General features: G+C 33.7%; 3 protein-coding genes across 4 annotated transcripts in view; 1 reads left to right on the plus strand and 2 right to left on the minus strand.

Moving 5' to 3' along the window:
• Positions 1 to 75: 75 nt before the first annotated feature.
• Positions 76 to 908, minus strand: LOC132703617 (NADH dehydrogenase [ubiquinone] 1 beta subcomplex subunit 11, mitochondrial). Its single transcript, XM_060672979.1, has 2 exons — positions 592 to 908; positions 76 to 535 (listed from the first exon to the last, which is right to left on the minus strand). Exons 1-2 carry the CDS (start codon positions 842 to 844, stop codon positions 354 to 356), a joined length of 435 nt encoding a protein of 144 aa, XP_060528962.1. The 5' UTR covers positions 845 to 908; the 3' UTR covers positions 76 to 353.
• A 453-nt stretch (positions 909 to 1,361) lies between these two features.
• Positions 1,362 to 2,033, plus strand: LOC132703616 (splicing factor 3B subunit 6). The gene is made up of 2 exons (XM_060672978.1): positions 1,362 to 1,590; positions 1,639 to 2,033. Exons 1-2 carry the CDS (start codon positions 1,561 to 1,563, stop codon positions 1,972 to 1,974), a joined length of 366 nt encoding a protein of 121 aa, XP_060528961.1. The 5' UTR covers positions 1,362 to 1,560; the 3' UTR covers positions 1,975 to 2,033.
• LOC132703614 (glutamate receptor ionotropic, kainate 2-like) overlaps positions 2,034 to 12,366 on the minus strand; it is a 39,763-nt gene continuing 29,430 nt past the window's right edge. For both annotated transcript variants that reach the window (XM_060672975.1, XM_060672974.1), the window contains 4 exons: positions 8,964 to 9,236; positions 6,569 to 6,687; positions 2,817 to 2,963; positions 2,034 to 2,249 (listed from right to left, as the gene is read on the minus strand). In XM_060672975.1, coding sequence (XP_060528958.1) covers positions 2,034 to 2,249; positions 2,817 to 2,963; positions 6,569 to 6,687; positions 8,964 to 9,236 — 755 coding nt within the window. The remainder of the gene's footprint in view (positions 2,250 to 2,816; positions 2,964 to 6,568; positions 6,688 to 8,963; positions 9,237 to 12,366) is intronic.

Consider the following 12,366-nt stretch of genomic DNA (forward strand, 5'->3'; position numbering starts at 1 on the left):
CATGTATACAAAATTCAAAGGGTCTGTAAGTATTTTTGGGTAACCATTCTTTCTTATAATATTAATGTAAACAAACAGCTTCTTTGTTTTTATTTTTTATCTAGATCATCAAACATATGAAAAACACAAACACATATTTTGCCTGCACTAATAAAACATTTTATGAATTGACTCACACAGTTACAAATAAGTGTATTGTTTAAAATAAATTTGGTTTCACCACAATCACACATTCCCAATACAAGAAATTACAACAATACATTTGATAAATCTTTTAATAATTATTGAAATAGTTGTGAATCGCTTATTTATTATACATACACAAATACATATTTACAAATCTGACACAGCTTTTATATTATAATATCAGTACCACCAAGTTCTTCATCTGAGGGAAGTTCCACCTTGGCAGGGTCAACTAAGTTAGGATCAATTAAAGGCAGACCTGCATTTTCCCTCCTTCTAAGTTCAAGAAAAGCTTCGCGCGTTGCCCAACTTCTTAGATTGTAATCAGGTATGTAGGCCCAAATAAAACCTTAACAAATATTTTTTTGAAACCACAAACAGAAATTTTATCATACAAATAAATACCTCCTACAACTAAACATAATGTAACTGCACTGAAGATAGTAGAATGCATGGCATGTCTATCCTCGGATTTAGACTTGTAATCAAACCCGTAAGAAATCCAATTCTGGGGCTCCTTTGCTTGCTCTTTAGAAGCAGAAACCGCTTGAGTGGTGATCGTGTCATTGTGTTTTTTCGAAGTCGAAACAAGACGCTTATTAATTGCGGGTACCATTTGTCGCAGAAAAGTTTTTTTCACAGCTAATAAGCTTGCCATTGTCGAGTGAATTCAAACTACGACAATTTTATAATTTTGGGGTTAGAGGTGTTATGTCATTAACTTTTCTTCTTCTTTTTAATGTCTGTTGCAGAAACATTTCGCCCCAGACATTGAGAAAAAAGAAATGTTGGCAAGACTGCGATTGGCGTGGAAAGATCTAACAGAAATCCCTTTTCATGACTTGCCGTCAGGTCCATGTGCTTTATGTAGATTTAGTTTTATTTGTTAAATTTAATAAATAAGTTGATAAACGATTGTGCCTACTTTGTTTATTGCAACCGCCCACATATCACTTGGGCTTGTCTTGACAGTTCAACTACGTTTGAGTAGACATGTTTTATACATTTTTTATCTTTCCGTTTTGCTAATATTATATATACGCACGTTGTCTGATTAATTAATAATTTATAAATTCATAAAATTAAAAGTTAATTGCTATCGGGAGTTTGGTTCATTAATATTTATTTATTTAAATTGATTTAATTCGCCATTTGGCCGAATAATCATAATAATGTGGCCCAATAGAAGTAAATGAAACTTTCAAACAATTCATGTGAAAATGAGTAAATAAGAGTCAAATACGAACGTAAAACACTGGCTAATAAAGATAATTTTGCTTTCGATTGAACTTTTACGAAGTTGGTAAAAAGAAAAAAAATTTTACGAAGTTCCTATTTATATTGTAATTTATAAGTATTTAAAAATTCTCAAACATGGCATTGGCTATGCAGAAGAAGGCAAACGTAAGGTGTTTTTCTCGTTATTTGTGATAGCTGTAGGTTTTTTTTTAGGTGCGCCTGCCTCCAGAAATTAACAGAATTCTTTATGTACGAAACTTACCATACAAAATAACAGCCGAAGAAATGTATGATATCTTCGGAAAATACGGGGCCATTCGGCAAATAAGGGTGGGAAATACACCAGAGACTAGAGGTACAGCTTTTGTGGTATATGAAGATATATTTGATGCCAAAAACGCTTGCGATCACTTATCCGGTTTTAACGTGTGCAACAGATATCTAGTAGTGCTTTACTATCAAGCAAATAAGGCATTCAAAAAAACAGATCTGGAGAAGAAACAGGAAGAGATTGACAAAATGAAATCAAAGTATGGTATTAACACTTAAATCTGTAAAACGTTTTATTGTATTTTTCAAACTAGTAAATGTCCAATCTATAAAAGTGATTAATTGTTATTGTATAGTGAAGCTCCAATTCTATTTAAAACAGTTGTATTTATATTAAGAAAGGAGCCGGCTCCAGCCAATATGGTTCTGCCAACACTTTGTCCATCTGTGGATGAAGTTGATGATTCTGAAATAACAGGTTTGGCCCTCTTTTTGGTTACTGCTATGTTGCATGCGAATTTCAGTTCCACTTTCAGCGCTTCCAGATAACTTATCTGAAAAAATAATCATCTTAGTCAGTACCAAAAAATTCAGCTTTTATATGGGTTTTGCCACATGGTCGCCAGATTGGAAGAGTTATCATAAATGGGTTTAATTTTAAATACAAGTCGCAACTATAGATTTGCAAACATTACAAGTATGTGTTCATGCTGGCAAAACAAACAAGTAAAAATACATTCCGATCACATAACCTATAAAAGCAACTAAAGGATGAGTGAAAAACACCTTTTGTATTTGAAAATATTTTGAGAATATAAGATCCCGAGTGTTCCTGAACAGAACAAGGGAGTACATGTAAAATGTTTGTATAGTAAAATAAATTGTGTTTATATAAACATAATGTGAAACCTACGGGCTAGTAAATTTCTAAAGGCAAATTATACATCATCCAATCTGGAGAACCTGTCACTAAATTCATGTGAAAGTTGTTGAATCGCTTATGTGCAAATGTTCAATTGAATTTAATTAAAAACCGCAACGAATACATGTATGCTTGAAGACTCTAAAACATCTTTCATGGATAACGTCTTTCTATGTAGTCACAGATTCAAATGTCTTACATGTTCTTCGACGGAAATGTTGCGCACATTCCACAGGAATTCCAAGATCGCGATAAGGAACGCGATTCCAATCCCCACGCTCAGCACCACAAAGACTCCCCCGAGATTGCCGAGAGATAGTTCATCGGAAATGCCCTCTTCTGAGCTCTAATATAAAATATAAGGTTTTTACACCTTCATAACCACAATCATTGTTACAAACAGGGACAGAAAATCAACAAAAAAACAGTGAAAAAAAAAATTACCCTCAAAATAAAAACTGTTAAACCATGTGTGGGTAAGTTATGAGTATAGTTATAAAAATGTTACATCTATATGATGATTCATGGTGGCTGGTAGGTTAGTAGTAGTTTATAGAAAATATTCTATCATTCGGAACATCTATCGACAAAACATTTTCAGCGATGTGAGTGCCGTTTGTTCAACGTGTTTGATATTTCAAATGGAACGCCCCGTATATTGTAGATTATTTCCCTAACATTCAACTATATTCGTTATTTTTATTTAAGGCATTATTTCAATAAAAACTAAAAAAATAGTGGAAACTCTCGAAGTGGCTCGCGGCAGTGTTTAATGAAGCTGAGGTTTCAAAGTGACATATTGCGCATGCCTGATCAGCGCATAGTTCGGTATTTTGAAGTACGACGTAGAAAACATGCAACAGGTTAAGTAAACACAATTTTAGTGACGAATTTGTTCTGGCAAGAACGGAGGCAGTTTTTAATAAACGAATAACTGACTCTGACTGGTTCTTGGATAAATTCATGCAAGATAACTCGAATACATTTACTGATTGACGTGACCATCACAATTGACAAAATAAACTAGCGGAAATGACATCCGTGCTTAAAAATACCAAAAGCATTCGACCGCTCCCAAACTTGTGACTAAAATACTGGAAACGCTCCAAGTGGTTTGCGACAGTGTTTAATGAAGCTGGCGTTTTGCATACGTCTGCTTGGGGATTTTATGGTAGGGCGTAGAAAATGGTATATTATGCAATAAGTTTCATAAATACCACTTGGGCCACGAGTGAAGGGTGACGTGGCTGTAGGAACTGCCATACGTTAAAATGCCATGCTATAAATTTACCAATGACTAAATTACGGAAGTCGCTCGATAATAATAATAATAATTATAATACTTTATTGCCAATCAAATCGGTTTACAATAATGGCGACGTCACAAAGGGTAGAATAATTGGACATAAGCAACACAAGGTTCTAAATGCTTTTATTGCTACGTAGTACAAGCATAATCAACGACAAAAAAAATAAAGAAGGTAAATTTGCTGAGCAAAGTATTGTCTGCACGAGGCTCTAGGATGTGATGTAATCTGTTTTTGTGTTCTGAATATTTTAATTGTGTGCGTAGAGAAGCCTCAGGAGATCAACCCATAGGACAATATTTATTGTATTTGTTCGAGACAGTATAACTTAATTGTTTCAAAACACAAACCGTTACGAAGTCGGCGAATAATGTTTGTTGCGAATCCACCTGTAATCCCACGAATTTGATGTTCTATCTAGCTATCATTGAGCATAACGTTTACTGAGTCAGATGTGCTGTGTTAGTGTTAAGTTTAAGAAAATTCTCATCTCATCATGGTCCGAGTCTGCTCTGAGTTTTCTTGCAAAACAGCGAAAGTCATTCCAGATCAACACCAAATAACACTATGTCCTCGGCATTCTGACAAACAAGTCCCCTATTAAAGCTCTTGGTAAGACACTTGGTATATAGTAGAAAAAGTAAGGGCGCCAAAATGGATCCCTGCGGAACCCCACACTCTATCTCGTGGGCTCTTGATGAGTATGTGCACTTAACATATGGCTTTCTTCCTTATGGTACGATTACAAAAGTCTTGAGCATGCATCTCCTTTGACAGATCAAAAAAACAGGTCAGCCTTTTTTAGAGTAGGGAGTAGAAAATTGTATTTTTCGGGTTAGCTGACGTTCATTTTTATCAGTTGTTACTTATGATATTGTTTTATTTTTAATTGCTATGTTTTCAAAGCAACCACGATCCTTTTAATATTATAGAGTTTGCGGAATACATCCAGTATGTACGCCCTTTACGCCTTGTCAACTTTTAATTGAGGTGTGTATTTTTGTGTGTTCTCTGTGTTTTCGATATTGATGATTGACTCTTATTTTAATTTTTAACTTTTTAAAATTTTCTGTGTATTTTTTGCTTATAGGCCCTGAGGAAGTTTAACCGTATTAAACGAAACATTGACCGTAGCTAAGATCTTTAATTTATTGTCCTAGAATCGATCACAACTATTCAAATCGCAATTGAGGGACACAATCGACATCAATTAAAAAGATAACTTCATCCTTTGACTTTTTCCATACCCCCTACCCTCTGAAACAATTGAAGCAGGTGATGAGTTTATGGCAGCCTTAAGCGACCAAAGATGCACATGGTGGTTGAAAACTGTGAAATGTCTCTACATGACACACGGCACCAGAAAAACATGGGTATTAGTTAAAAAATTGTGAAATGTAAATATGAGTATAACCCCCCCAACCAGGTATTACAAAATTGAAAGCCAGAAAAGTGACGCAAAATAATTCCAGTTGCAGAGCTGATATGGCACCTGAAAGTGATATACTGGTTACATATTTCTCTATGGAAGAGCTATCAGAAGCTATAAATACCCTAAAACCGTGAAAGTGGCTGGTCTCAATGATATTATAATGGAAATTATCAAAAACCTCTCTCAAAATGCTAAAAAGTTGTCGACGGATTGTTTCAGTTGCTGTTAAAGAACAGCGATAATATACTCTTTGTTGAAGCTCTTATAGTGAACGTCTCATAGGTGGATATGTGGATGGTTGTTTGACTAAGGAGCGAGTAAGCTTACAGCGATACTATCAATCTCAGAATACATATCAACTAAATTTAATTAACACATATCATGTCGTGGGACACCCTGTATAAGGAGGAACAGAGTAGAATGCGAGACAGTTTTAGTTAAGCTCTGAAGAAGCAAACAGGATGACTGGCGAAACATCAGCAAGTTTGAGTTATAAACAACCGACGCGTGAGGAATTTAGAAGATTTGTAAATAGCATTTGTTTCATGGCCACCTTATTTTTTGATTAAATTTGGCTTTATTATCAATTTTAGGGTGGTGATGTTTAGTAAATCGTTAAGTTGTTTAATACATGTATTTTTTCTAAATGACAAGCTCATTGAAAATATTAAATGAAAAATGCAAGTCTGTTTAACAAAATGAAGTTGACACAGAAAACCGAAACGTCATACTTAAAGATTTTCAATTTTTTTTTAAATAAAGGTCAAGAAAAAATTTGAGAAAAAATGCCGATTTTCGGTTTTTAGACGTATTGAATGTGATTTGTCTCACTTGGAACAAGCCGCGGAATGCCCAAGGATTCGCTTCCGGAAGTTCTGACGTGTGATTAATATATTATCCCAAACCGCCAAAGATGGGTATACAGAAAAATATTCTTATTATTACGACGGACCGGAAAACGCAGTAATATACGGAGCGTATAAAATATAAAAGATGCTGGTACATTTTCAGAAAAGTGGCAACGTCACGTTACTGAACTGAACGGACATACGTTTTCATAATCTTCTAACCTGCCGGCCACCGCCTTTAATACTCGTTCATATTTTCGCAGGGGGGGGGGGGGGGGGGAGACTGCCCCAGGGTATTTAAAATAACTTAAAATAATAAAATTTTCGTGTACATTTTAGAATATCGCCCAGGCCTTTAACTTACGGTTGAACATGGCTCTCCTTTCAGTTTTTTCTTCCACCATAAGTCTTTGAGTTCATTTAGCTTCCCGTTTTCTTGCAAGGTCAATATCGCGTTGTTTATTTGATCAGCATAGTCGACATCTAGGATAAGGATCTAGGATTAATACTCAGAGGAGGTGACTATACTCCTCAATTCGTTCTTTGGAGGGCGTGATTATATGTATGCATAGAGTGACGTCTTTAGGGTGTTTTACTATTTCTTGCTTTTTATATTTATTTTGGAAACCTAAACATTTTAATTCACTTATGAATTTTGCATAGAGATAGGAAATGCTTCACTTCAGATGTTCTTATACTTATTTGACCCTAAGTTTATATTTTATGTATAGTATTTTTATGTATACAGGGTCTTCCGTCAGGACAACAACCAAGTTTTTTTTTTATTGGAATGCTATGAATATTTTAAAAAAATCTAATTATTCACTTGTTTTTGAGTATTTTTGAGAAAATCGAACTTTTCCATTTTTCAAAGGAAAAACAGTTCTTTGGAAAAAATGTCGAAATGTTCGAAATGTTCGAAATCTCCCTGTATTTAGCACTTTTAGTGGGTTTGCGATTTAATTCCGTATTATTTCATATTTATAGCTTTTATTACCCAAATTTTTGCTAACTTATGGCTTATGGCCAATTTTCTACAACTCGTGTATTTTAGTTTAAATCTAACTAAATCTAATTTTTCCAAGAAACTTCCACAGGCCACTATAATACTAACTAAAGTTATAAAATATCCTATTTTAAGTTTTTTTTTAACATTAATTACTCAAATTCAATATAAAATCAACAAGTAATACAAGTAAATTGAATTTATTACTAATTGCAAAATGTTTTCTAACCCCCGTAAACATACAGTTATAGTTACAATTTCCGCAATAGCATTTCTAACCGCGTCTTACAAGATGTCCATGGAAGAAAAAGAACTAATAAAATTGTTGCCTGGACAGAAATATTCAGTTTATATTTGACATTTAGTTGTCACCAACTTTTTTTAGAAGAAAAAAATGGCTTTTTACAGTGTTCAAGAGCGTTTAGATCTTCATGAATGTTACATAAGAAATAATGAGTCCAGCATTAGCCCTAAGAGAATATTGGTTGTTGCATCCTGTTTTATTTTTTCGCGAATTATTCGTGATCTTGGACGTTGAGTGGTAGTTAATAATAATGCTAGACAACTTTTTTGAAGGCGAAAAATTTGCAAAACGGCCGGTATGTTCAACAGTAAAAGTACTCATTACTGGTGTATCTCAAATGAAAATCGTGTAAAAGAAATTAAGAAACAGGGTCGGAAAAGTATTTATGTGTGGTGTGGCATTAGGCATGATAAAATAATAGACGCGGTATCGTATGACTGTTCTGGATGGTGAGAGATATTTAAATTTGTTAAAGAACTATGTATTTCAATTAATTGATAATCCGTCGTATGATATTAACGAGGGGATTGTTTTCGTACAGGATATATCCATATTATACCGTAGTGAATGTTAGAAATTATTTAAATCAACGTTTACCATTCTGGATTCTTTGGTAAGGAACCATCGATTGGCCAGCGAGGAGCCCTGACTTGACACCCCTAGACTTTTTTTTATTGGGCTACAAAAAAAACACGTTTTGTAATTTCTATTACTGGTTGTTTTTTTATTTAATTCATGTCATCAATGGTTAATAGGTTTAGTTCTCGAAAACGGCAACCCTGACCGAAATTTAAAATGTATATATATATATATATATATATATATATATATATATATATATATATATATATATATATATATATATATATTTTGGACCAAGGTAAGTTTCATTAAATCGTAATATTTTTACCTAAAGAATCTCCTGTTTCGCCAGATACCCTTCCATATGGAACCTCCTGTATATAAACGTCGGAATATTGTAACATTTTTTATTTGATAAAGGCACGGTGTTGCCGAAGCAGTTCATTTTTATCAAGTAAAAGCCACTTCGATTTAAAAAAATGCAGGTCCCTGACATTTTCGCAGGTGGATATTTTTTGACCGATGCATAATTTTTAACAAACATAATTAAATTAAGTGTTCTAATAGTCGAGCTAGAAGTGAAGATTCACATTTGGTTAGCTTGGAGTAAATTACACTTTATAAAACTCATTGTCAAATAGACTTTGTGTTTTTTAGTGTTAATTAAATGTTTTCTATTGTTTTTTAATTTCTAGTTGCTATGACGCAAGAATTAGGGAAACGGCACCATCCTGTATCTCATAAACTAAGGTGTTTAAGATAATCGGTAATATGAAGTTTTTTTCTTAGAATGAGCTCTGAGGCTTTTAGTTCTATTAAGTAACCTCAAGTTGAAACACGTAAGCGGACTAACGATAGGTGCCTTACTTAGCGGCATCCCGATGCCGAACGATTTGGAGTCCAGCCATTGTCCTATTTTGCGCAAGTTGCAGTTTCTCTCCAGTTCGTATTCGATCTGGGTGGATTCCATGAAAAAGGCGTACAATCCGTTGCGATTGGACACTACTCGTTCGAAACCTTTGGCGTTTGTCGATTCGAAAACGCTTGGGTTTTCATTTTTCATGGTGTTCCACATTTTTTGATAGAGAGAATTGTTGGAGAACTCAAAAAAGGCCTGAGTCGCACCGTCTTCCATTAAACCTAAAAAAGGGAGAATATATATCAATACGCAGGATCTATCGATGTTATATGATTAATAATTTAGTATTGTGATGTTGCCGTTTCTGCGTGATCAACTTCCCCGATGGATGTCATCAAATAAACTAAAAATATAAACAATGACCAGTCTGATCGTAACAGCTTTAGCAGCTGAGAAAATTGGAAGAGAGAAAACCTCATATTTTCTTTACCAACGGCCGCCTCCCATTTGACAAAGTTTTCCATTTTTAGATTACCAGATTTTTAAATAGGGTACATGGTATACTAGTGCAGTGGCGACTCAAGTTCTGCAAAACTTAGCTTAACCAAAAGCGGAGAATTATTAATTTTATCAATTATTTGTTCGTGATAAATCTCAAGCATGAATTTCAGCCGAAAAGTCAAAAAGTCCACGAAATATCCCGGGATTCTCGGAAGTTTCGCTTTGAACATGTCGCCTGGGAATCAATTCAAAAGCTCTGCAAAATATACGGTGTTTTCTAATAAAAGATAAATTAAGGGAGTAATGTTTTCGAAAATACAATATGCTGTTTTAATATCTGTAAGTGGTCAAGGTACGGAATTTCACACGTCTATTTTCGTAGACATCACAATCTCCGATCATTTCTTAAGAAATCTAATTTCTTCATTTTTTTCAATCCGATGGACGGTATTCGCTTATAAATAAAAACCTCTTCTCTGCATGATCATGACAATTAGAGAATTATTATCATTATTTTTTCTTACGAATAGGAAGTATGTAAACTTAAAAAAACAAAATAAATTAAAATGAGAATTGTTTATTATTTATCTTGTTGTTAGTTTTGGTTAGTTTTTTTTTCTGACGGACACCAGTTGATAACTAAAAACTAGGTATTTTGTTTTTGATAGATATTTTATATTTCACAAAAAAAGTTCTCGATTTAACCAGTGCAATGGCGACCTAATTAACCAAAATATTATTTGTTCATAGACAGTCAGTGGCACGCTACTGATTTCCATAAAAAAATTATGACATTTGCATTCACTTCACAGATTTGATCTCTTATTTTTTTTTGGTCCATCGCACGGTTTTCACTTAAAAGTAAGAACCATTTTTTCTGCATGCTGTCATATTAACAATATTGTTGTGACCATGCATAGATGATCACCCGATACAGGTATATTCCCCCATAATGGGTGTCTATAATGTTAAGGTTGGAAAGGGGAGGTGCGATGGATATATCGGCGAATATGGAATAGGAACAAAAAATGAAAGAGGCGACCGACTAGTACAATTCTGCCAAGAGAAAAATCACACACAATCACAAACATCTTTTTCCTATTGAACAAAGATGGAGTCAAACGGAATAATCGGCAAATCACGCGACAGACTACTATCTACTCAACCAAAGCAGAGTATTTAGCCAGCAATAGGAGGAAAACGCTATTAACATAGAATGCTGAATTGGCGAAAACTCATCAACACAATCTAGACAATGGACAAGGGACAAAAAAAGCACTTATAAATCAAAAATTGTATATAACCGCAAGACATTCGGACATATATTCCAGGTAGTATTTGAAAGGCAGTGTCAGCTCGTTCGGTAACACATTTTAAGACTACAGAAAAAAAGCCTAGATTTTTGTTACTCGCCTGAATAAATCCACAACTAAACAGAAAATTATTAATCACTTGTCGCCGAAATGTGTGTCTTGTACTAAACTGAATTTGAAAAACAAAGAGTTGGCATCATTTTATTATAATTAATGATTTTATTATAATAAGTAATAATTATTATCATATTTCTTCCGCTGCTCCGACCAATGTTTAGTAAATAATAATAATAATAAATGAAGTTTATTAGCAGAAAATTAATTAAAACAGACCTGTTTGTATCAATTGTATATAATTATCAGTAAAAAGGGACTGAAGGCAATTTAGTACTGGTCAAAGTTCAGTCCCAAAAGTATTTGTAATCGGGAAAAACAGAATATATCCGCAAAATTGTATATCGAGAAATGAAAGCTAAGCTTTATGATACTAAGAACAGACTTTGAATGAACAACAGAAGTGATAGAAATATAGAAAAAATAAAAAAAAAACCTCAATAATTCAAATGTGTGTATTAACAAATAATACATAATCAACCGCACTACCCATAATCGACACTGTTGTATAGTTTGTAAAGGTTGAGAGTTCTGTCCTGTTTGTTGGAGATTTCAACATGTTTGCGGTAAGTTGGCAATGAATTCCCAACGAATCGTTTTTAGAACCAATTCAATCAGGGAAAAAATTGTCAGAAATAATCGACGCATTTTCATATCTCGGATTTATGCAATACAATCATATAAAAAATAATATTAACAGGACATTGGATTTATTTTTTGCAACAGAGATATTGTAACGAATTTACACGAATCGTTCAATTACCTGCTTGCCGAAAGTGCCTCAAAGCTATAGAATTACTCTGGTCTGTGTCTTGCGTTAAGCTTCTTAATCCCCCAAACAAAAGAATATATATATTAAATAAAGCTAATTTTGACAATATAAATACCTACCTATCAGAAATAGACTGGAATCGGACTATGACAGGTGATCATATGGATACAATGACAGATCAATTTTACAATATAATAGACAGAATCGTTGAACAAAGTGTACCAATTCGCAAGTTTAAGTCTCATTTTACTGTCTATTTTAGTTTTAAAATAATATCAGTAATAAAAGAAAAAAAACAAATTTCATAAAAAATATAAAATATATCGCAACCAAGCTACGTATGATCGATCCAATGCAAAGCAAATGATCAGAAACCACTATAATAAATATACCTATTGGAAGCATAGAGACTAACATTTTGGAAAACTCAAACAAATTTTGGCATTTTACTGGAAGTAAAAGAAAAAACAATGCCTCAATTCCCTACACGGTAAAGCACAACCAAACTTTTGCAATGGGCTGCAAAAAGGTTGCCGAAGCATTTGCGCATTCTTTTAAAAGTGTGTACATTAAATCAAACACAATTATTATGCAAGACTTGAAATTGAACAATAATAAAAGGAAAAAGAACAAGTTTTCGTGCAACAAACTCATAGAAGTATGTCAAAACTTAAATCTCTTCTTGCAGTGTACTATGCGTTTGTTCATTGT

This window comes from Cylas formicarius, unplaced genomic scaffold, assembly GCF_029955315.1.
Source record: "Cylas formicarius isolate icCylForm1 unplaced genomic scaffold, icCylForm1.1 PGA_scaffold_6__28_contigs__length_40554024, whole genome shotgun sequence".
Lineage (NCBI taxonomy): Eukaryota > Metazoa > Arthropoda > Insecta > Coleoptera > Brentidae > Cylas > Cylas formicarius.